Raw genomic sequence first — 26,276 nt, 5'->3', positions numbered from 1 at the left:
TGATTATACCGTTGTGACAGTTCAGTATTAAGACTCACTGTAGAGATATCGACAAAAGCAATATGCTATTAAGAAAAGTAAAACATAATTTCTGTCATTTTGTCAAGGAAAAACAAATCTCATATAACCATTAAGAATTCACTTATCCCTTTTAATGACTTCTTTATGTTGATATAATGCTAAGTTATTACTTCATGCCTTTAAGTTTTCATATTTACAACATGATTTTGCGCATTACAGTAGCATCTTGCACAGAAAGCTGCAATCTATCGAACTGGACCTGGCACTGTCTACTGTGTCTAAGCTCTCTTGATTTATTGATTTACAAACATAGAGGCATTGATGCTTCTCAGCAATCCACTCTTTCTCTAAAAGATAGTACAGCGGATCATCAGCCTCATTTCAATCATGAAAGATGATTTTTAAGACTTCTCAAGATTTTTTGGTGCAGTAACCAACAAGATCAATTTTCTGCCCTTCATGATTTGTAGCTTCTTTAGCCTTTGATCTCTTCAGGACTACATTATCATTACATGGTTTGACAATTACCTTTGCCTGTTGATCGTGTCTAGTGAAAATACAGGCTGAGACAGGACAAAAGGCTATGGGCACCAAAACCATTTACACCTTAATGCATTTCCACATTTAAAGATCAGCTACTCAATGCAATGCAATTGCTATGATATACATATATGTACGTACACTGAAAAGGACTAGAAACAATGCTACATCATATCATTTTTCTTTTAAGTTGAATTAGTTCATCCCTGTGGTCTTTGTCCATCTGTTTTACACCAGGACTACCATATTCGACGTAATAAGCACCCAGTGTGCTCTCAAAATTAAAAATAGGGGGCTCTTATTAGAATATATTTTTGGTGAAAAACAAAACAAAAACAGAGTTGAAAGATCATAAATGTCTAGGTTTATGTACCTGAAATGATACAAAAGAAATGGCGTATTATACACGACAGATATATTTTTCCCAAATTTAATTGCCCAAAATTAAGGGTGCATATAACACACAAGTGTGTATTATACATGAATAAATAAGTCTTGTGTACATTGATCAATCGTAAGATGTGCTAATTGGGATTGTTCACTAGCAATTATATTAGCAAATATCACCGAGGGCGCTTATTAGAGTGGGGCACTTATTACGTCGAATACAGTACTTCTTTTAGTCTTCAATTCCAAATTGATCACCTCTTTACCTACAGAATATCTTTATGTTGTTTCACTGAAGGGCAATAGGGCCCTAAGTCTCTATATAAATCTATTACTGGTCACCAGAGAGCCTCTTGCACTTTTTATGTTTTATGAAAAATATGCTGATACAACAAAATCTCAGGAGTCACACTCACTCACTTTCTATACTCACCGAGTCTCATAACATTCAGTGCATGTGTCTCATAGGGCTGGATCAACATGTGTTCTTCAGGTACTTCATCAGATCTGTTTTCAATATTTATTAAATCCACAAAAACTGGCCTATTATTAAGACAAATCTACTTGATGTGTATGTATTCTGTCTTGTATTTCATGTTCTACTCATAATTGAAATGAATACTACTTCATGAGTATGTATAAAAAAATATTAGGTTATTATATACTTTGAATACATAATCTGTTTTCATGTTACACAACATGAAAGTCACCTATGTCAATGGATCAACAATATACGTACTATATATCATAGCATTTGAGCTACAGCATGATAGCAAATGATCTGATGCAACAACTCATCGCAACCTCTTGTGCTTATGATGGTCAAAAAGGCATGGGAACAGTTTCTTAAGAACTTCTGGTCATAAGCACTTTTTCTGACCCATTCAACATAAAAGTTGCATTACATACAGCGTCAATTCTGATTAAATAGCAAAGACGCAAGAGCTGAAGTTCTTATTGGAAACCTATTTTCCTAAACCCATAACAACGAGTATGCAGCCATTACATAATAATAAATGGCACTGAATCAGGAGATCATGCTGCCTTTATTGATGTGGCTGATATCAAAATCGATAGCCAACTTTAATCCAAACAGGTTATACAATTCAATAGCCATTGTAGCATACATATTACAAGCATTCTATAGCAATAAAATATGTAAATGACAACATTATCGCTGCTAGAGAGCACAGGCCATGAACTATTTCCATAATGACGTCAGGAGCCAGGCATGGCAAGACCACCATTGATCCAAATAACTAAACCATAGAGAAGAGATCTACTAATAACTGAAACTGTTTACAAAGCGCAAGTTGGCTTCTATCAACATGTTCGATCTGCCAGAAAGGCCCCGCTGCCAATTCTACAAACAATTCTTGTCAGACCTACTGGGCAGAGCCAGCAAGGCATTCACCCTACACTGTCTGTGCCCTTGGTTCGAGAAGAAACAGCAAGTTTCAACAGAAATAATTGGGAAAAGCACACACAGTAACACCAGTGGGAACTGGTACAAGATTTCTACCAGATGATTGTATGTGAGAGTCCATTACCACATGTTTGATTATCTGGTCCAGTCAATGACTGCCAGGGAACTTCTGGTGTGTGTGTTGCCTTCCTTCAATGAAATGTAAAGACACAATTGAGAATCTTTCTTCTCAATCAATACACTATAACCTGAAGTGTTGAGCCTTGATAATTGTCGGCTATTTGAAGAATGAAGGCAAGGCACTGTTTATTGTACCTTTTATTCCAAGCAATCTCAAAGTCATTAATGAAAGGATTACGCTGAGGCACAAACCTATACGTTCAAGGATTTCAACTTCTGAAAAATTGGTGTAGGTAGGAGACATACTTTGCATCTATGAAGAAGAGTACAAACTGGCTGTCATTATTATTGTACAAATTAATAATAAGTACAAATAAGAGGCTGTCATGAACAGTTTTGAGAGTAAGTGATAGAAAGTGAATGTTGTTTTACACTCTGCCATCAATGTAAGTTCATTCACAGCAGGCTGTAATTACCTGTTTGACCACACATAGTATGTGCAATTCTCCCCACTGTCAGTATGTGATAGCAGACCTGCTACGTTAGCACAAGCAGGGAGTACAGGAAACTTATGTTTTGCATACTGTTTGATATCTACCAATATCCTCACCACCACCCACCTTCACCCCCAAATAGTCCTTGCCTGATAGTATGTTATGTTGCTGATGGCAAGCAAGGACTCCCTCCCTGCTCCCAGACAACATCTGATCTTACAACACTCCAGATAATAACAGAAGACCTACCACATGGCCCAACCCAATACCATAAACTCACCACTACGCCCTTAGCATGTCTCTCCAACCACCAGATTCACCATCCTATGTTCCAGTTAAATATTATTACGAGTAGCTTTCATTATAACACAGATGTGAATGCATCCATCTGTGGTAACTACCAACTCCACACTCACCACAGGTTGTAGACACAAGTGGCAAAAGAGAGAATGATTAAGTTTGTGTCAACAGATGAATACCTCACCAGCTTGCAAACCATTACATCATTATCAGATGCTTATGCCTGAAGTAAGTTACAGACAGTTCAAATGGTCGAACCGAAGCCAATATTTCATCCACTCCTAATGCATGCTATATTGAATTCTGGACAGGCGGGACAATTCGGACAAGGTGAAAATGAACACCATGAGCTGATACAGTCTCATAAGGCAAATACTTCAGAGAGACAAGCTTATAGAATTTGGTGCACGTCAGAGGCAATCAAATATAGGCCCATCTTCCCTACACAAATCACCCTATTGATTACAGGGTATGCTAAAAATACCTAGGTAATCAATAGGGAATGTAGTTACCACATATCTAGCTGTTTGGGGGAAACTTATACTCATAGGAAGCACATTATCTTTTCAAATAAGGGAACCCAAAATTTCAGGTCAAACTGCAAGGTCAATTAACAATTGTATTTTTCAGTTCAAGATTCACCTCAGTTGTTGTAAAGAAGTTCACAACTTCAGGAAAAAATTTAATTTGGCATGACTTGAAAGAGTTTGCTAATGCCTCTCTGCTGAATGAGCTTGATATTAACTCTCATGAACACATCTATAAAAATCAATTAAATTAAAAAAAATATGGTTCATATGATGCAGATACAGTTATACAGTTGAATCTAATACCTTCAGAAGCAATGAACTCAATTTCAGTACAGTTAGACTGAGAAGAGAAAAAGAAATGTTCTTGTCTCCGAGGACTTGCGTATGTTACAATTCCTGAAGGCGGTACTGATTTGATTTTCTTGTCAATTCAAATCACATTTGATGCTTTGTATACCACTCTAAATGGATTTATGAGAAGACAATGTATAGTGACCAGTCTTAGAAAATAAGCATGAAAGACAAGGAGGTCCTTATCATTATCGTAATGTTAAAAGTTTAGAATTTGGGGGGTCCCTAAATTCAAATACAATAGGATCAAATCCCAAGGATCCCACCATTCACTTTGAACACTGCCAATACACATGAAAATCAAATTATCCCTCATTACAGCTACAAGCATTAGCTACATGAGTACAAACAAGACACTTTTGAAATTTGAGCAAGGCACACTCTTCAATGACTTTGGTGATTGATATAATAATATATATGCTTGTTTGTTGTTTGACATTCAACACTGCATGTAGCAATATTCCAGCTGTATGATGGAGGTCTGTAAATAATTGAGTCTGGAACAGATAATTCAGTGACTGACATCATAAGCATCGACCTACGCAATTGGGATATGATGACATGCATCAATCACATCAGCAAGTCTGACCACCGGTCATTCACCACTTCGGACACACCTGGATTGCTGAAGACCAATTCTAACCAAGATGTCTGCTGATTCTTTACAGGATAAGTCAAGTGAGAAACTGTCAAGATATTGTAAAGTGGCAGAACCATATTCCAACTGATGCATATTTCATGGCACAGTGTTACAACCCTCTCAATGTAATTAGCTACACCTTGCCTACACGCAATACAAAGCTGCACTGACAGCATGAAACACACCTAAGAACAGACAGTTGGGGTAATGAAGTTAATCACATGAACTCTTTATAGTCATCTTCTGTCGACGGTAGTCACAACTTAACACCATCACCCAAATTACTTGTCATTTTCTCAACTGATTGAGAGTACCCAGGGAGATAGAGCCACCTGTTTGTTGATGGCAAGATATTGCTTATTACCTACATGTAGCAACTCAAATGAATTGATCAGTGCTGGCCACATCAGTCGACTGATTGACCAGCTTCCTAACTGGACTCCACAGATCAATACCCACACACTGGCCTGCATTTGGATGACGACAAGATGAGTGCTGGATGCGTCTAGTATTGCAGGCACCTTTGAAACATAGTCTGCAAACTGGCTTAAAACCTTGTCACGCTGTAGTGTTGTAGTGTTCGAAAATAAACATGAAAGTCAAGGTGTCCATGTCATTAGTCAATTAGATTAAGGGGATCCCCTTGATTAAAAAACCTGAAGGAGCATACCTCAAGCCCCCCAAACCCTAAACTTGAACACTCAAATGAAAACACATCAAGGACACTAGGTCAATATCAAGGTCAACAAACTTAAAATATCAAACATAACGTGATAGTCAACGTTTTACTAACTATTTTTTTAATAGATAAATGAGGACTATTTTTAAGAAGATTCAAGAAATTGTTGCCATTTGAAGTCATCTGACATGGCCACAACACTATTAACATAAAATACATTAAACATGCTCAATGCTAGTCTTTTTCTAAGGAGCCACTGCAGAAAATATATTGATCCTTTCTTATCTGTCAGTCATGTCAAGGAGGAGGTTAGATAGCTGATCCATACGTCAAACACGTTTACTTCGGTATCACACATTAAACCTTCACCCGAGGCTGTACACTTAGAAATTTTACCAGAACTCATTATTCAAATCTTGGCCTTCTCAGGAGAATAATCAAGCCTGGACAAAACAATCCAGTGATAGATATTGTAAACATAATCCATGCCATCAGGGTACGAGTCACAGAGCCAGACCAACCAATCCATTTGGTTAGCTCTTTATGACCAGAATAGGTTGCTTGGGACATATCATAACCTGAAATCCCCACTAGAAATGTGCTATTGTATGCAATATTCAAAATTAAGCATGCCTGTCAAGGTTTTTTCCCTCATAACCTATTTTTAAAGATTTAGGGGAATCCAACACTTAAATACTAAAGCAGAAAAGCCCAAGGAACCTAAGCACCCCATTATTTCTAACATTGTTGCCAGGTTATGTAAGACTCGCGTAGGACTCGACCGCCTCTGTGGTCTAGTGGTAGAGCATCCGCCTGGAGTGCTGAAGGCACGGGGTTCGATCCCCAGCTGCGTCATACCAAAAGACATTTTAAGATGGTACTTGTTGTTACCCTGCCTGTGGCTCGGCATTAAGGGGCTTAAACAAGGACTGGTCGGCTCGGAGTATGTATATTGCGTCTGAGTGGAGTATTCATGTCAAACTGCGCCATGGTATCTCAGTGGGCTAGCACTATAAATCGGTATCACTTTCAGTCCAGACTATGCATACACGTGCATGCACAATACTATGTAAGTGCCAAAATCTTGGACGCAATGTTAAACCCCCTTTCACCTCCCCTCAACTGTGGCAGAAAAGTACCTCACTTTTATACAACCTCTTGTACAGAATGACATCATACACAAGTTGATGGAGATAGCACTGGTGCTGTCTGTTTCCTTTCTGCATTGTTTGTGATTTTACAATATAGGCCTTGGGCACTTTCACTATCTTTTAAAGAGCCAGTTTTATATTTCAGGGTTAAGATGATGAGATGTATATACAAACAAAAAACCCAGCATTATCACAATCCCGCGCCTTGGGGCATATATAGCAGTGAATATAAACCATAAAAAAGAGAGTCATATAAAGCCTTAACAAGAGATAGGCACTATGGGCCGCTTAATTTCAACAGAAAAAATGATCAAATGTGAAATTAATATACACAAAAGGCCCCTTCTCTGGAAAAAATAACTGTATTGATAACCTCTTAGATAAGCTACTTCAGTTGTTTCTGAGAAAACTTGTCCCCTGACATTATGCACAAAGTTAAATACAGTAACATGGATCAAGGGCGGTAACAATTTTCAAAAAGTATTGACAAGAATTTCTTAAAAAAGCATGCAAAAAGCATGCAAACTTATAAATGCAACTTCAGTAGTTTCTATGAAAATTTGTCCCCATTTCAAGCAGTATGCACAAGTTGAAAAGAATGGAGAAAGGCCCACAACTCTGTAAAAAATGAATTCACTGCACCAATTTTCAAACTCATCTGAGATCATGACCAGTAATATTAGCCTTTAAAATTTCATTTCTTGGACTATCATAGCTTTTTTTAGAAAATTTGTCCCATTTGAGAAGCGGACAGACAGACGAACTTTGTTCCAATATCCCGTCCCACATCGTGGCAGCAGGATAATAAAGCCTATTTTTCATTAACTCATGGTCATGCCAAGTGAGACATTGCTAAAGATGTTCCTGAAGGTTATCAAGTATTTACAGATGTAACAATTGAAAACTGAACCACAACAGATGTTTCCAAGACCACATGTCTCATACATTTTCATTTTTAAATTGTTTTGTGTGTTACGAGGATGATCAATCTAGTATGTCATAGTCATAAAGACAAACCTTCATAAGAAAGACAACTCCTAGAAAATGTAAACAAGCATGAAATACTCATATCCCCCGCCAAAATGACATGTCTGGTTGTGTGCAATGCATTAACTCATGTGAACTATGTTCAATACTGCGAGATGACATTACACCATTTTCAGTCTAAGTCAAAGTCATTGCCATGGAAACTCGAAAAATAAGTTCTTTAAAAATGACAAACTATCAAAAGGCACCAATTCCCACTAGACTTATATATATGTGCCAAGTTTGGTGAAGAAATATGGTACGGTTTTCAAGATCTGCTCCCGAAAAGAGGACTTCCGCCATTTTCAGTCTAAGTCAAAGCCGTTGCCATGGAAACTCAAAAAATATTTTTCTTTAAAAATCCCAAACTATCAAAAGGCAACAATTCCCACTAGACTTATATATATGTGCCAAGTTTCGTGAAGAAATATGGTACGGTTTTCAAGATCTGCTCCGGAAACGAAATGTGACGGACGGAAGGACGGCACCCATTCCTATATCTATCCCCCCTGCCACGAAGATAATAAATTCTTCAGAATGGTAATCAGACATCAAACCCTGGCATCGGATTAGGAATAGCAAAAGTATGCAAGCATTCACAACACATTCAAGGATATTTACACTCATTCAGTCAGCTTAACAGACAATACCAATAAACAATACAACAAATATGACTTTAAAGGTTTGTCTTACTCAGCCAAAAATGTCATCCACCTACATTTACAGGAATAAACAGGAGTATTGAAACCAGCACATCTTATTTTTGTATCTTGAAAACTAACTATACAAGTATTTGTCACAGAGTGACGAAATATCCCCCGCCATATACACCATAGTACCAAATATGAAGACAATCCAGCGATTAGTTCTTGAGATATTGTGGCAACACCGTTTTCCAACTCCAAAAACAGATTTGCCTGCTGTGACCTTGAAAATGGGGTCAAGGTCACCAAATCTGACAGGTGTATGCGGTGTCTGTATATACACTATAGTTCCAAATATGAAGACAATCCAGCGATTAGTTCTTGAGATATCGCGGCAACACCGTTTTCTAACTCCAAAAGCAGATTTGCCTGCTGTGACCTTGAAAATGGGGTCAAGGTCACCAAAACCGACTGGTGTCTGCGGTGTCTGTATATACACCATAGTTCCAAATATGAAGACAATCGAGAGGTTTAGTTCTTGAGATATTGTGGCAACACCGTTTTCCAACTCTAAAAGCAGATTTGCCTGCTGTGACCTTGAAAATGGGATCAAGGTCACCAAAACCGACTGGTGTCTGCGGAGTCTGTATATACACTATAGTTCCAAATATGAAGACAATCCAGTGTTTAGTTCTTGAGATATCGCGGCAACACCGTTTTCCAACTCCAAAAGCAGATTTGCCTGCTGTGACCTTGAAAATGGGGTCAAGGTCACCAAAACCGACTGGTGTCTGCGGTGTCTGTATATACACCATAGTTCCAAATATGAAGACAATCCAGTGTTTAGTTCTTGAAATATCGCGGCAACACCGTTTTCCAACTCTAAAAGCAGATTTGTCTGCTGTGACCTTGAAAATGGGATCAAGGTCACCAAAACCGACTGGTGTCTGCGGAGTCTGTATATACACCATAGTTCCAAATATGAAGACAATCCAGAGTTTAGTTCTTGAGATATCGCGGCAACACCGTTTTCCAACTCTAAAAGCAGATTTGTCTGCTGTGACCTTGAAAATGGGATCAAGGTCACCAAAACCGACTGGTGTCTGCGGAGTCTGTATATACACCATAGTTCCAAATATGAAGACAATCCAGTGTTTAGTTCTTGAGATATCGTGGCAACAAACAGGTGGGACGGACGTACGGACGGTCGTGAATACTATATCCCCCGCTTCGCGCTTTCGCGCGGCGGGGGATAATAACAGAGTAGTAGTAGTAGTAGTAGAAACATAAGGCAGTGCCATTATATTGCAGGAATTATCCTGGAAATTTTTACCTTTGAGAGAAAATCTCCCCTGGACCAAAAGCAATGAGATCTTTTGGCTTGTGATGAGATTTTGCTAATTTTCAGAGATATTTCATCTTCACACAGTGGGGAAACTGTATTTGATTTAGGAGGCATGTTTATCACCATCAGCTGTTCATTTCGTTGGCATGCAGGAGACAAAAATCTGCAGTTATCAAATTTCAACTATGTGTGTTTAGATTGTAATTCAATATATTTAGAGTGATGACATGAAATAGTGACTGCTCTAAGTGGTATTACAGTTTGATGGCAAAAAATATATTATTTACATGCCAGTGCTTTCGCCAATTTCACGGTCTTATTTCCGTCTGAAGTGTGTACCATATCAGAGGCAGGGTCTCTGACCGTAACAAATGAAATCTTATCAATATGGATTTTTCCATTAATAAGAAGTGACAGTTCATTACACAATGACTATTGCTCCAGGTTCACCCTCTTGTTTAATAAGAAACAATTAAGTCATTTATTTCACATAGAAGGCGGCATGTTTGCCATGTACAGCAGCCAGAAAACGTTTACAGGTAAACGAAAGTTGAAAAGACTGTTGACATTTGTGAAAGTTTTTTACTGACATTTTTAGGTGCAGTAGATAAATTCATTGAAGCAATACGAAAGTTTGTATTTTTCTAGGTGAAAATGAGAGTGCTAATGCAGTTAAAACTATTGAAAGATCTACGTGATTTTCAATCACCAGCAACAGAAATTGGCACTAGTCCTGTAGTCCTTGCCAAACTGCCCAATAGTTAAGGTGTCCTAAGGACGAGTAGAAATTTGCCATTATTAAGGGTTTTGCTATATGTTATCATTATAAGGACTAGCGGACTAAAAATGTTAGTTTCCACCCGTGATCGTGCTGATTGAATGTTGATGCGATATCTACGACAACTATGCGAGTATATCGCTGAATAGCGACCTTAGTCAATCCCTGATATAGGTGTGGATATTTTAGACATCCTGCCTTTTCTGCGCACCATGGAATCTGCAGTCAAAAAAGGAGTACCATTCTCATTTGTAAAAATCATAACTTTTAAGTCAAGATGGGAAAGAATTAAGCCAAGTTGTTTTAGAAAGCTGACATCTGATTGGCCACACATCCTTCATTTAAATAGGGCAGACAAAGACCTTTCATGGAAGTGACTTTAGATCTTAATGCAGAGAGGTATCTTATCTGAGCAAAAGATTTGTTTGTTTCATGCTTCACTCAGCAATATTCAAGCTATATGACGCTAGGCTGTAAATAATCAAGCGTGGACCAGACAATCCAGTAATTGGCATCATGAGCATCGATCTACGCATTAGGGATAGGGTACGGTGACATGCATCGAACAAGCCTGACCACCCTATCCCGTTAATCACCTCTTACGAGAAGCATGGGTTACTGAAGATCAATTCTAACCCAGGTCTTCATGGGATGGCACTTTCTACAGAATGACCCACTCATTATTTATGCATTGCAATTTCTCAGCCCATTATAAACTGTATCATTGTAAAATAAGAGCATCAACAGACCCCCAACTTTGTCATATTAGTGCAAAGTTAAATTATAATATCAAACATTTAATTATGTTCAAGGATCTGACTCAACCTCCAATTCTTATGCATACGGATATGTTGATGACAGGATTAACACATGAGTTAGAGTATCAATCATATTTAACCTGGTTCTTACATATACTATTTGTTTAGTCAATACTTGTAGACCTTAAAAACCATAACTGCTGGAACAGCAACATCATATAAAAAGTCCACAAGATTCACACCACTGATACATATACATAACACAACATGTAGTTGGAAAACTCTTGAAAATTGCAAATCTGTGAAACCCTTGATCTTGAAGAGCCAAGTTGTGCTGCCAATCAGTTGCCTATAGTAACCTGGCCAAATAGGTTCAATCAGCAATGCTAAGTATGTGTAATCACACTCACAGCTATCATTTCTCATTCCTGCAATCTAGCACTCAAAGGTAATGCATGAAACGATCTTTGTAAATGCCATTATTGATGGATCATTGATCTGGTGACCACTCATTTTGGACATAACCTCAGAGTGGAATTGAGCAATAGAACTTTAAAAATCTACCCAGCACCATATAATATCCACACTGACTAAAATCAAAACAATCATAATGAATTAATAAATGCAGTGTTCTAATTAAGCATGAAAGTTAAGGGTCCTTGTCATAACCTTAATCTGAAAAAGTTTAGAATTTGGGGGGTCCCTAGATACAAACACAATAGAATAAGACCGCAAGGACTCCCTCAATTCCAAACACTGAATTGTATGTTGACCAATTTTGATGATCACTTGATTCAAACTTAATCATTCATGAGGTTCCACTTGAAAGGTTCATACAAACCCATGTGAGCACTAGCTGATCGGTGCATAGATGAGCTCAAGCCATGATAATCACCATGGAAGTCACTGGTAGAATATCAACATTATCATTATTAGAGGATCAATAAGCACTATATCAACAGTGAATTTCCAACACCCAGGCAGTTAATGAACATCATTTTTGTGTGTTTTTGTTTAACCCCACATTCAGCAATATTCCAGCTATATAACAGCGGTCTGTAAATAATCACGTCTGGACCAGACAATCCAATGATCAATATTGCATGTAACAATCCATAGCGTCAGGGAACGATGACACGCAATAGACCAAGTCACTGAGTCCGACCACAAGATCCATTTAGTCACCAGCTACAACAAGCATAGGTTGCAGGGAACCAATTCTGACCTGGAATCATTAGAGGGGCATATACTCATTAGTTTAAGGGATGATCAAGGGTGTTTGTAACTTTTACAAATACACATAGTGAGAATGGATGCATAAGTTACACTGCAAGTCCTGTGGCCTCCACATGAGATGGCTGATTGAATCATTAAACTAACAAAAAATGTAGATTGCTTGTTGCACACAAGAGACATTTCTATTGTAGTAAGAGTTGTGTGTGTCGACGACAGATTTTCATTGAAATCACCATTTTTAATAGGCTAAAACCTTCAAAGGTTGTGCAATGGACATTAGTAAACTTCTTGAAAATCACTTCTACAAGGCCATAACACTATTTTTATCTATGATAACATGAAATATTCATTTCTCAACCCCAATTTGGGATTTGTACTTTAGATTTAGTGTAGATAAATCCCTGACAACACACTATGTACTGATGTAATTTCACAATGATTCAGTTGATGCATGCTGTGTAGCCAAGTAATAATGCCTAATGGGATAAACATATCTTCAATAAGGCTAACATGGCCGCAATGATAAAAATTGCTCTGGAGTTACTGTTTCTGGCATCCATCAGGCAAAGTTGAACATGACAAGCCCTAAAGTTTCAGAGATGGACCTCATGCTATGCTTGTAAGCTTACATGAAACTTGAAACAAAGTTACATGACCAATACACAGAACTGTCGAAAATTGGTTTTGCAAATAATAAATTAATACTGAATGTGCTTCTTTATTTCCGAGCAGGAACATTGATGTTGAAAAGGAGGTTAATACTCCTTCCCATCAGAATAAGAGAGTATGGATATCACAAAGGAGCATAATTACCTTAAGTGTCAACAATACACCAGTAATAAACAACACAAAGTAATCCCTTCAGAGTGACTTGACACACGACCGTGGTCGAGTACACATGTCAATACACTTGACGTGAAATCAACCATGTTGGTGTGACAATCTTAGTAATTAACATCTCCATGGGTATCAGAACATGGTTACAGCAGATATATGACTACCCTTAACACCTGTCAATCACTTGGAGGATCAAAATAGTAACTGAATTTGAACTGATCAAAATCTTCAGAACATTTTGGATGACAATCTGCCTCTGTCCTAGAAAATGTAATTGACCTAAAACCTTATAGATTAGGTATCATATACTTTTATGTTTTTTACATATGAATCATCAAAAGGTCTATCTATTTTCATTATTATAACAAAAGGTGACTTGACCCAAACTCTATCCCAGGGTCAGTTAGGTTAAAAAAACACAACATCTGAAATGACTTAACCCAATCTATGCCAGCTCCTGTAACAAGGATGAAATACTGGGATCCCATTCTGCATCGAATACAAAGCAAATTGTGAGGTAGAAACTAACCGTTTTAGTCCACTAGTACTTATAAAGATACCATATAGCTAACCCCTTAAAAATGGCAAATTTCTACTTGTCCTTATGATACCCTAATTTTGGGGCAGTTTGGCAAGGACCACAGGACCTGTACCAATTTCAAACGTTGTATATTTGATTTGATCAACAACCATGATTCAAACCTTGGCTTAAATGTGTATAGAAAATAAGGTCAACAATGAATTTTACTCATTTACGCAATTTGTGGCTTGAAGGTGTGATGGAAAAAATGAAAAACATGGATCCATATGTTTGTATCTGAATGATTCTACCTTCTATGATCATAAAGAAACCTGCCAATTTACCCATTTTCATAGTGAGTAGATATTTCTTGCAGAATGACAAAATACACTAATAGGAATGGGAAATATTTCATCTACTCTCATTTCTAGTTTTCACAGATTTAATCAAGAAAATTATTTTGGTGGCCACTCACTGCCGTGTCCACACAGGGAAAGTTTGTTCCCTACTGACCATTCTGATGTAAAAAGTGTTAAACACTGCAAAGAAACCCTCATCACATAGACTAGTTCCATAATTTGCAGCAGACGGTCATGGGGTCACTTCACACAGTACATGCTGTACAAATTGTACATTAGATATCTTTGAAGAATGATATAGCAGCTTTATATAAAATATAATAGCTACCCAAGCGTTAGAAATTGGCACTAGACTCGTAGTCCTTGAGAAACTGCCCAATAGTTAAGGAAACAAGGACTAGTAGAAATTTGCCATTTTTAAGGGTTTGGCTATAATGTGATCATTATAAGGACTAGTGGACTAAAAATGTTAGGTTTCTATCGCTGTACACTGCAATAGATCAAGCAGAAAACATTGAGAACACACGCTAATAGCAAAACAGTTTTTGGGGACATAGTCTATCTGCTATGGGTTGCCACTTGTATAAAATACTTTTAGGCAGACCAAGACATTAACATAATAACCTCTAAATACTGTCTAAATAATTGACTATCTATTAGGCTAGTGCTGGTACCAGGACATCAAAGTTTCCAGAATGTATATTCTTGGTAACGTATCACAGCATTGGTGACAACACACACATTGAATGAGATTTAGAACTAGTGTGTAGTGCAATCAATGTGACAGTAACTTACCTTTGAGAGGTGGCAACTTCTGCAGTTCTCTGTTTTTGGAAACATTGAATCGTGAAGAGTTTTGTCTTTTGTCCTTTTTCACGTGAGGGGGTCCTGTGAACTTGATCTTGTTTATTTGGGCTGGAGGTGGATGGGTGTCATTATTCTGCTGAGCTTTCTTTTTGGCAGCCTGTAAAGGGAACATGACTTATACTGTCTCATTCGCGATAAAATGTGTTGTAATAGATCATTCAACTGCATTCATTGGCAAACGGAGTCGATTATCTTCATGGCTCTCGGTTTCAGAAAAGTTGGCCGCCATCTTGGATATCCATGTCAATATGGCTGCCTACTGCAAAACAGTGATCAACATCGAGTCACTAAACAGACATCCCTACCTCATTTTCCGCATTCTCTGATCCCTCTTTTCCGCCAGCTTTGGAACTTCCCGTTGTCTTGGTTGTCGTCTGAAATATCAAATGACATGTTAGAAGCACGGATATCCAAATGAATGCCTAACAACCTACCCCCTCCTTCAAATTTTGACAACCGTAATATGCGTGAATACAGCCATCATTTGCGTGATCGGCACCTAAAACTTCATCCATTTAGTGCAGTAAGCTTCTAGGGGGGTAGAATTTGACATACCTTTTCTTTCTTAGTCTTATTTGGCATGTCTAGCGGCGACCTGTACCCCAGGGAAGGTTGATACTCTATTATCGACGTACTCGATCGCCTCAACACTAAACAAGGAAGATGATTGGTCTATTTAGGTCACATGGCTTTCGAAGGCTCTGCCGAAATCATGTGACAACCAAAGCGAAAGTTTGGAAACGTCAATAAAATAAATGAATATATAATCTAATCGAAATGTGTGAGCATGTTAAAATATTTTTATATATTTTATAAGACTTGAGTAACAGTTATGCATAAATTGGTTTTATTGAGAATGTGTATTTATTAATTGCAACAACACATGCTTTCGTCACAAAGCTGAAAATAGTGACTTTTCTCAGATGTGATTGTATTCAAACCACTAATTTTACATATGCAGAAGATATAGTTTAGGCCTTTGTATAATCCATGTGTAAATATATAATCTTAATTTTACACTAAAAACAACTTTACTTTAAACAAGAAAAGTGTAATAATGCAAACTTTGTCGTTTCAGAAACAACTCTATATATCTGCAATTCATGTCATGCATATCAGGAACACACCTTTATAAATACACATACTGTTAAAATGTGTTGATGATATGATCTATGCATGACTGTTTCTGAGTACACGGTATGTGACAAGTGACGCCATGAATTATTGATCTTCATGAGCATTTAAACAAAATCCCAATAATGTCATTTTTGTCTCTCGGTCTGTCTGTCTGTCTGTATTTAAAATTGCTATAATTTTTTTTAAATTGTTATATATGTTAAATTTGCAAATGTCTTAATATGCATTTTAGACTTGAGGTGTCTTTAAGGCCTGTTATGGTCCGGTGTGAATTATGTTTGTGCTCATAATGTACACAATTGTTAACACAAGGCACTGGAATTATTATTATTATTATTATTATTATTATTATTATTATTATTATTATTATTATTGTCGACATCGGTCAAGTAATTTGCGTGCATCTATTCCTCACATCGACATATCTCCTCTTTTATGTGAATTAAGGTCGACAAGCACGGTATTAAGAAATGTTCTTCAGACAGATTAATACCACATGGCATATTTACTGTGACAATGTATTAAGATGTATGTCGACAAAGTATGCTTCTAGGAATGTCATTTACATTGGAGTTGCGTTGAAAAATATTGTACATCACGCAATATACACGTATGTGTTGCCACGAACAACAGGAAAGATATGTCCAAAATATACTTGAATAAACAGAATAAACAGGAAGGTAGACCGCCTATTCACCTGCAAGCATATATATGTATACACATCAGCGTTCTAATTTTCATAAACTTCCCTGTTTCACACCATGATTTACATATGTTTCCCTGATAAGTATGAATAATCTGTATGTAACAGTACATTATATATTATTTTTAGGGTACTTCACATCCTACCAGCCAGGCGTATCACTCATGTCTACTTATACAAAACACATGATACACGCCCTACATTTGACGGATTACATTTATTAAGCTCGTGAATTTGGATTCTGTTATGCAGAAAAGGTGCAACCGGCAGTTAAATCATTTGTTGTACAGTATTGCTTGGTCCTGAAACTGTGCATGGCAACCGTCGCTTTCAACCAGTATCAGAGATATTAGCGTTTGAATAATAAGAGTATTCAGTACCCAGTAGATTTCCTATATGTTTTCTAATAGTCGGAGGTGATTAGTACGCATGCAGCACGCACGCATGCCCCCCCCCCCCCCCCCCCCCCCCCCCCTCCACACCAACACACCAACACACACACACACACACACACACACACACACACACCATTGGGTGTCCATTAAAACTTCTTGTTTGAGCGGATGCATTGTATATTGATGGGTATTGACGCTATAGACCAATGGTCTATCAGGCCGCGGTGGCAGTGGCTATATGGAGCCTTCTTGCGACGTGAAATAGGTCCACTCTCTCACTCACTCACTCAAACTCTCAACGCTCACTCAATCACTCTACTTGTGGTTGGTTTGTTGTTTTACGCCGTACTCAGCAATATTCCAGATATATGACGGCGGTCTGTAAATAATCGAGTCTGGACCAGACAATCCAGTGATTGACATCATGAGCATTGATCCACGCAAGGACATGCTTCAACCAAGTCAGCGAGCCTGACCACCCGATCCCCTCCGTCGCAACTTTCGACAAGCATTGTCGCCTTTTACGGCAAGAATGGGTTGCTGAAGACCTATTCTACCCCGGATCTTCACGGGTACACTCCACATGTGGATTAACGGGGCAGATCATGAAATCATGAACACGGCGTTTCTTGGCCAGTTCCGTGTTTCACATATTCATGAGCATTTCCTGACGATTTGAATCTGAAACGAACACACGGAAATCCACAAAATCTTGTGTCATGTAGACAGGAATGAGCGCGGCAATACTATCAATCTTACCGTAAACTTTACAAAATCTCACGAGACAATTTACACGGATCTATAGTAATTATGTTTACTGTAAAGATAGGTGACGGATATACATAGATACATGTACTAAGATGGCTATGCCATGGTAAATACGCATGGCTGTAAACTGGTACGTACCAGAAGGGGATGGCGGTGTCACGTGTCACCTAAATTCGCCCCTCATCGATTAGATATAATAATTTATTTCATTTAAATGTTTCGGACAAGATAACAGGTAAGCGAAACTCTAAATTATCATGGACATTTTTCGTGATATGAATGTATATTATGCATGAGTGAGAGAGTTGGGTTACTCTATTAGTGTTTCAATGTTATGTTATACACACGATATGACGGCGGCCTTTTATATATACCTTGCAAAAAAAGAAATGCAAAGAAGTAAAATCTTAACTATCTGACAGAGTGTTGCCGATATCCATACAAAATTAATTCCAAAAATGAAGTCATTTCTGCATGGACTGATTCTTTTGATTCTTTTGTCAGGTGTGACATAATCACTTGAGAGATGCTAGATGGGGAGTGAGAGTGAATACGTGGATGGTATCGGCCCGAGGAAAGGGAGTTAACTGACTATAAAAGTCCAGTTTCCATCCTTGCCGAACAACGCTGGAATTTCCTGGCTCGATCGTGGCTATTACGAGTTATGTCCCTTCTATGGCCCTCCTATTGACTAATCAGATTCCACCTCTCATATCACTTGTATTTGCTTTAAACAAAATGGCGGCGAGTCAAGACGATCTGATCGATAATCAAGATCTATACTGTAATAAGATTGGTCCTGCCTCGCGATGTGCATCAAATCATTTGATCACCTTGAAAAATAACATGAACAGATTTGCAAAATATCTGTTGATGCCAAGTTGACGGTACACATGCTTTACAAATCCTGCAGTCGATCGAAATCTGCACGTTGAATTTTATGTTGTTTACGAACCGGATGTCTGGTTCGATGCGCGATTTTGATTGGACTATACGTAGACTCGTTAGTCCAGCCAAAATGTAACTCCGGAATATCGGCCTCGTTCGGCAAGGGTGGATACTGGACTTTTACAGTCAGTTAACTCCCTTACCTCGGGAAGATCGTGGATGGGTGAGTCGGTGAGTGAGTCGATGAGTGCGTGGATAGGTGAGTGAATGAGTCAGTTTTGAGTGAGCGACCAAGTGGGTGGTATGGGTGGGTGAGTGTGTAAGTGAGTGAGTGAATAGATTGGTGGATGAGCGAGTGAGCGAGTGAGTGAGTGAGCGAGCTTCACATATTTGATTGCAATATATATCAGTATTAATTTGTATTGTCGCACCTACTGCAGTGGTAAATATTAATGAATGAAGCCATGACATACAAACTCCCTATAATATCCATCATTATAACTAAAATAGACACAAAGCGACCTAAAAGGACTCTATCGTGTAACCTGTGACGACAATGTCGTTAGTAATTTAATGTACAAAGAACGACAGTACTTTACATTACACGATATCCTACGTACCGTTTATGTGTATCTTGTTAACCTAGCATACGTCAAATACAGTGTCGAGTGTCTCACAGTAGAGTAGCCCATCCTATATATATGTTAACTGAAATAAACAACTCCGTTCTAAAGGTGAACGAGCCATTCCCGCACACCTTGCATCACGTAACGTTAGTCTGTAACTTCACAACCTGGTAATATCATGACAGTATAACAATAGAACCTGTTTGGAGAAAGCTAGCGTTAAAAAAACCCGCTGCATAATCACAAATCGAGGTTTTACATTTCCGCACCAGTTTGGACGTGGATTTCTTTTCTACACTTGGTAAATGATAGATAAGGCTGGTGTCGTGTGCAGAAGGTGACGTCCGTTGTGATGTTTTTGGGTCATGTGTTACTTTAGGTCTTGTAGTCTTTGGGTATTGATCGATAGTTGCATCTAGCCCCTGTATCTTTGCTATTGCTCATTATTGTTCTTGGGGTAATGTTGCTCAAACGCAACACAAAACCTTACTCACTCATGTAATGGGGGTCTGAAAGGGCGGCGATGTAGTCTGGTGGTTAAAGCGTTCGCTCGTAACGCCGAAGGTTCGATTCTCCATATGGGTACAATATGTGAAGCCCATTGCTGAAGTCCCCCGCTGTGATGTTGCTGAAATGGTGCTAAACGCGGAGTAAAACCATATTCACTCACTATGTCACGAATTATTTCAAGTCCAAGAGATCATTTAGACATAGGACCCGTGAAGATCCGGGGTAGAATAGGTCAGCAACTCATGCATGCTTGCCGTAAAAGGCGACTAACGGGATCGGGTGGTCAGGCTGCTGATTTGGTTGATGCATGTCATCGTATCCCAATTGCGTGGATCGATGCTCATGATGTCAATCACTGGATTGTCTGGTCCCGACTCAATTATTTACAGACCACCGTCATATAGCTGGAATATTGCTGAGTGCGGCGTTAAACAACAAACACTATATATCACATCATTTAGTCATAGCCAGTACAGGTACAAACACATGGCATATGAGGCTGTGGTGTCTACCCCCTAGACTAACATCTAGTCTCTGAAATGAAAATATTTTACAGAAAATTGTTAAATTATAGTTATAAAATATAATAAAAAGGAGTCAAGAGACTTGATTTATTTTCAGATACTGCAGTAATCTAGACTTGCCAAACATAATAGACTTGCATGGGCTGTATTGGACATATTTGTTTCAGGGTCTGTATGACAGACTATGTACCTCCGTACCTCCTCTGTCATTGTAACCAGTTGCTTGGTCTGTACAATGCACCCAGACACATTTAATCGCCATATCGACTCCCGTTAAAATTTAATGACCGTGGATAGGTCAAAGATCAAAGATATATAATTAGAAATAAATATCTATAGATATACCTGATCTATATATAGCTTTGTGTCCGACAGATAACATCGTCCTTGACCACCGAGGACAATTGGACATTGACAGTGATGAGGGTTAAATTCATTTTATTCTATGGTCAAATCAAGCAAGGAAATAATAGCTGCTTGTTTGATGGGCAGATAGGCCGAGCAGTCTTTGGAGTTGCAGTGATCAGGCAGTGTAGGCTATCGCGTGTAGCGACTGTAGAGGCTACTGATTGACCTTTGCTATCACTGCTTTGGGTAGTTTGGTTGATCTTCTCAAGCACTGCCTATTGTTGTTAATTAGATATGCTCCCGGTACCCCGTGTCCTTGGTAGCTTGCAGAGAGAGAGAGAGAGAGAGAGAGAGAGAGAGAGAGAGAGAGAGAGAGAGAGAAAATTACGAATTACACTGAAGAGAGAGCGAACTACGAATTACACTGAGAAATAGAAAGGCACCAGTGAATCAGTAAGAGTGAGTGAGACACAGCTTGAGGATTAACATATCTAACGTGAGGGAGGAAGTTTTACACGGCAGTCAAATTTTCAGTTGTACCACGGCGGCTTACGTACATCGAATCTGGACCAGGTAAACCAGTGACTGAAAGCCCGAGTCATCATGACGCGCAGTTAGCTCACTGTCAGAGCCACCCGATCCTCAGGGAGATACCTGTTTACCAGTGTGTAGGTGAGATATGAGCGGAGAGAAAGAAGAGCTGTGACAGAAGTAAGAAAAAAAGACTGTAGCCTTCAAATACACCCGGATCTGAGACACACTACCGGAGCCCTCGCTCCCCCGGGGTGAACTTGGTTTAATCTCGCAGTGACCCCGAACCAGGCTTGAGGTTGCAGCGAATAACATTTACCAGGATCTCTCGTGCTGGAGTGACAACAGTACTCGGCGTACAAGGCTTTCTTATTTATTTTTACATCCAAAACTCTCCACTGCAGACACGAACACGATTGACATGAAAACTCCATTTTATATTATATTTAGGCATGACGGGAATTCGATTCAGAATTATTTAGAAAAATAATTAATACGAAATAGTTATTATAAAATCCCCCGAAAATCTATATGTTCTGCCAAGGCAAATACAGTCGAACACAGTTGTGTTGAAGCGGAAGTGACCTACGTAACACCAAGCTTTACTTCGAGACAAACGTGAGTTCGGCACATCAAAGTTCGACACAACGGTGTTTAACTTACGTTCAACGTCTGAAGCAGTCTTAGAATGGGTACATCTAAGTTCAAAATACATACATGTATTTGTTTTGATTTTTTAATCTTACTTATTCTTTTCGACAACATTCCACATAGTTCCTGAGATATTGCCATAGTTTGTTTACCAAGGAATTAAATATCCCCGCAAATTAAAATTACTATATGACGAGTCGCCCGAATGAGTTTTGAAACTGTTTTATTGTTATTTTGTTGATATCGTGCTACTTTAATGTACAATTGCCTGTCCACTATTTGTTGAAATGCCTCTCAACAATATCCCTACCTCCTAAATGCCACCCTCTACTTTCAACTGATCCAGAATGAAATATAAACCCGATATTGACACCTGTCACGGTGATATGCACGCACAGTTATCACGGACAAGAGTCTGCACTATAAACTGGTTTACTTTTTGTGTACACGAAAGCTTACAACCTACACAAACAAAGCCATTCTAACCCATCAATTAAACTATTTTTGTCAACCCGTTGATAACTGTGTGACGTAATACTGTAAACATACTGTATTGTACCTGGCCATCAGCTGCAGGCCCGTAAGTGATGTTAAAGTTTCTGATTGTTCAACTGACCTACACTATGTTTCATCACTTGTGGACACCCAAACACGCATGAGCGCTCATTTTATGTACGCATCAGAGAGCTAGGGACAACGTTAATCAGAGAGGAGTTATCTCCCCTGTCCACGTCGATCATTCCTCATGCGGTCGATCGTATAAGCATGGACTCCTGGGCCCACTTGCACAAAGCGATGTTAGCGCCAAGACTACCGTAAGCCTATGTTCAAGTATGGCAGTTACGATCATCTAAGTGCTAAGATTCCTCTGTGCAAGTAGGCCCTGATTACAGCACACATGGGGAGATGTGCGTGATTTGCCCGGACCATCAACTACGAATGAACAGAGGCTTCTGAACAATTATATTCAACGACTTCTGTCGCTATATGGCTGAAATAATGCCGACGCGACGTTAAATTTTAAATTTTAACTCCCTCAGTGACTTCTTGGTAGCCTATATGCATAGTTTATATCAGACATATGAATTCTCAATCAGTTCACAGGGTGAAACATATGCGGTAGAATCACACTCAAACACAACAGACAGAATATATAAAAAAGGTCATCAAAAGAAACTGACAATTATTTTATTGTTGACATGTTGAAAAGAAAGTAAATGTTTGGTTTGCATAACGGGATCAAAATACACGAGAGAGGTCAAAATTGAACGCTAAGCGGGTCATATATCTTTGTTCGTTTATTGCACTAAGCAATATTCCAGCTATATGACGGCGGTCTATAAATAATCGAATCTGGACCAGATAATCAAGTGATTGACACCATGAGCATCGATCCACGCAATTGGGATACGATGACATGCATCAACCAAGTTAGCGAACCTGGCCACCGGATCCCGTTAGTCGCCTCTTACGACAATCATAGTCGCCTTTTATGGCAAGCATGGGTTGCTGAAGACCTATTCTACACCAGCTATATGACAGTGGCCTGTAAAGAATCAAGTCTGGACCAGACAATCAAGTGATTGACACCATGAGCATCGATCCACGCAATTGGGATACGATGGCATGCATCAACCAAGTCAGCGAGCCTGACCACCCGATCCCGTTAGTCGCCTTTTACGGCAAGCATGGGTTGCTGAAGACCTATTGTACCCCGATCTTCACGGGTCTATTTCTTTGTACACTCGTGGATAATACATTTAGATTCACTCTCTCATTTCTCCATTGTTCTCTCTCCCCTCATATTTTCTCTCCAATAGTATGATTTACAAACAAGGAGGATAGTTCTATTGATATACAACTTCTTTCTTAAAAAATTATGCGACGTTTCGGTTGAAATATTTACCTTGTACATACCAACTTCTAAATGCCACTTAAAGAAGTTGTGATTTATAAGATAAATTAGTACGCACGCAAGAACGCACGCATGTGTCTCTGTGACAATGTATATCGAAATAATATTTCCATATAGCAGGTGGTCCATAGTCACAGAACAGTTCACATATATATTAGGAATTCCATACTTGAAATGCTATTTTAATCAAAATATTTGTGTGCCGCTTCATTCAATATTCACACTTCACTCACAGAATTAATAAGTTTAATTCACAAGACGCAACATAAGCAGCCAATCTCGTGTCACAGAGAGAAAGGCAATGTTCTCCCTTGTAAATATAATTTAGTGTTTTTGTTATAGAAGTTGAACCGATCTGTGTCACCAGCACCTGTCGGCCTACCTGTGTTTTGAAGGCAATCAACGGGTTCAAGGCGGTAGTAATGTTAGGCAGAACTGATGAAAGTGAGTGAGCGAGTGAATGTGATTGGTTTTAACACCACTCAAACATTATTCACCAATTGATGTGTCAGACATTCCAACAGTCTTAACTAAAATTGAATACATATTTCTTATCACGGCACATAACCTGCCACGTATACCATGTTTCATAACACAATGCCAAAGTCAAAGATCCTTTTAAAAACATCAAAGAGACAGTTGAATCTCCCACCAGTCATGGATAAACACTTCTGGACAAGACACTGCACGGTGAAGATGTCAGCTGTACAGTAACCTTTCGAAATCCTGTCTGAGCTTTTGGCATCTTCTCAAAATAATCAGCAAATATAGTACTGTGCAAAACAGTTTACCAGATATGTCCATGAAATGATGTTCCGAGTTATTAACACATCTGACATGTTATGAAGTGTCGCAAAGGTTGGATATTCTGGATATTCTGCTGGATATCCCCCCCCCAAAAAAATAAAAATAAATAAAATAAATAAAATAAAATAAATAAATGATAAAAAGAAAAAAAAGTAAAAAAAAGTAAATAAATTCTTTAAAAAAAATTAAAAAAAATCAGGCCAACTGCCCAGCATAGTATAAACAGTCAGTGTTCCAGACAGCATTCACAGTAAGGACAATAACTTTATCATTGCAGCCTACCTTTAAAAAAAGGGAGCATAACGGAGTAAAAGAGAAGGCGAAAAGGAAAGAAAGAACGATAAGAGTATGAAAACTTTTTATCAAAGGATAATATATATTACAACAATCATCAAAATCCGTTTCTCAAGGAGCTTGGTATATAAAAACAGAATCAGGTGATCAGGCTCGGTGACTTCAATGCTTCCATACACGAGTCCCATGTTAGGACTCAGTCCCGTGGCATATATATGGTAGGGTATTAGGTCAAGTCCACAAGTCATACACGTAATGTCTGAGTTAGTTAAAAATAAATAACTGTAAAATCAAGGTTGTAAAGGTAGAATCAAAGTAGTAACGGTAAAAACAAGATAGGAAAAGGTAGAATCAAGGTAGTAAACGTGGCAAGAAGGTAATAAACGTGTCAAGAAGGTAATAAACGTGGCAAGAAGGTAGTAAAAGCAGTAAAGGTAGAAACACTTTAGTAAAGGTGAAATCAGGATACTAAAGGTAGAAACACGATAGTGCAAGTAGAATCAAGGTAGTACCAGAAATGGGCTTCACACATTGTACCCATGTCGGGACTAGAACCCGAGTCTTCGGCGTGACGAGCGAACGCTTTAACCACTAGGCTAAACGACCGCCCTAGTACTGGTAGAACCAAGGTAGTGAATGCACGAAGTAAAGTAGAACTGTTAGAATCCACACTTCAAAAAGGCATTTGCGCATATAAAACAGCAGCCTTTTTTAATGAGAGAATGTAATTTCCTTTCCATATGGCTGCCTAGTCCAGACTCGATTAATTACAGACTTCAGTATTATAATTGGAATATTGCTGACTGCGACAAACAAACAAACAAACAAACAAACAAACAAACAAACCATCGGTGGGGAAGGATACGCTGACCTTTCGCGAGCACCCGGTAAAAAACATGTTTATGATAGAAGTCGTAATTGTACAATGGACCGCGCTTGTGATAGATATTGCTTGGGAATATGGAAAGGTTTGTCTCTTTTATTTATCTTTGTTGAAGATATTTCTTATTTCTTTCTTTCTTTCGCCAAACCAAGTTTTCATCCTTAACATCATGCATACGTGTGTTATTGGATACTTTAAACTTTAAACCTGTTCTGTTATGTGGCTATTGTGCTAGACTTGAGACGCGAATGCAATTACATCGTTCTCCATCAGGAAGCGCGCACCAT

The 26,276-nt window shown here is 38.6% G+C and overlaps 1 protein-coding gene across 14 annotated transcripts in view; it reads right to left on the bottom strand.

Moving 5' to 3' along the window:
• Positions 1–15,674, bottom strand: part of LOC124143984 (serine/threonine-protein phosphatase 2A 56 kDa regulatory subunit delta isoform-like) — a 48,918-nt gene extending 33,244 nt beyond the window's left edge. For all 14 annotated transcript variants that reach the window (XM_046513221.2, XM_046513214.2, XM_046513194.2 and 11 more), the window contains exons 1-3: positions 15,565–15,674; positions 15,315–15,383; positions 14,938–15,106 (exon numbers count right to left, since the gene is read on the bottom strand). In XM_046513221.2, the coding sequence (XP_046369177.1) occupies positions 14,938–15,106; positions 15,315–15,383; positions 15,565–15,591 (265 nt within the window). In that variant the 5' untranslated portion in view covers positions 15,592–15,674. The remainder of the gene's footprint in view (positions 1–14,937; positions 15,107–15,314; positions 15,384–15,564) is intronic.
• Between the last annotated feature and the right edge of the window lie 10,602 nt (positions 15,675–26,276).

This window comes from Haliotis rufescens, unplaced genomic scaffold, assembly GCF_023055435.1.
Source record: "Haliotis rufescens isolate VD_foot unplaced genomic scaffold, xgHalRufe1.0.p SCAF_3, whole genome shotgun sequence".
In the NCBI taxonomy this organism is placed as follows: Eukaryota; Metazoa; Mollusca; class Gastropoda; order Lepetellida; family Haliotidae; genus Haliotis; species Haliotis rufescens.
The sequence above is the reverse complement of the archived record's forward strand: the minus strand, read 5'-3'. Positions and strand labels throughout refer to the sequence as shown.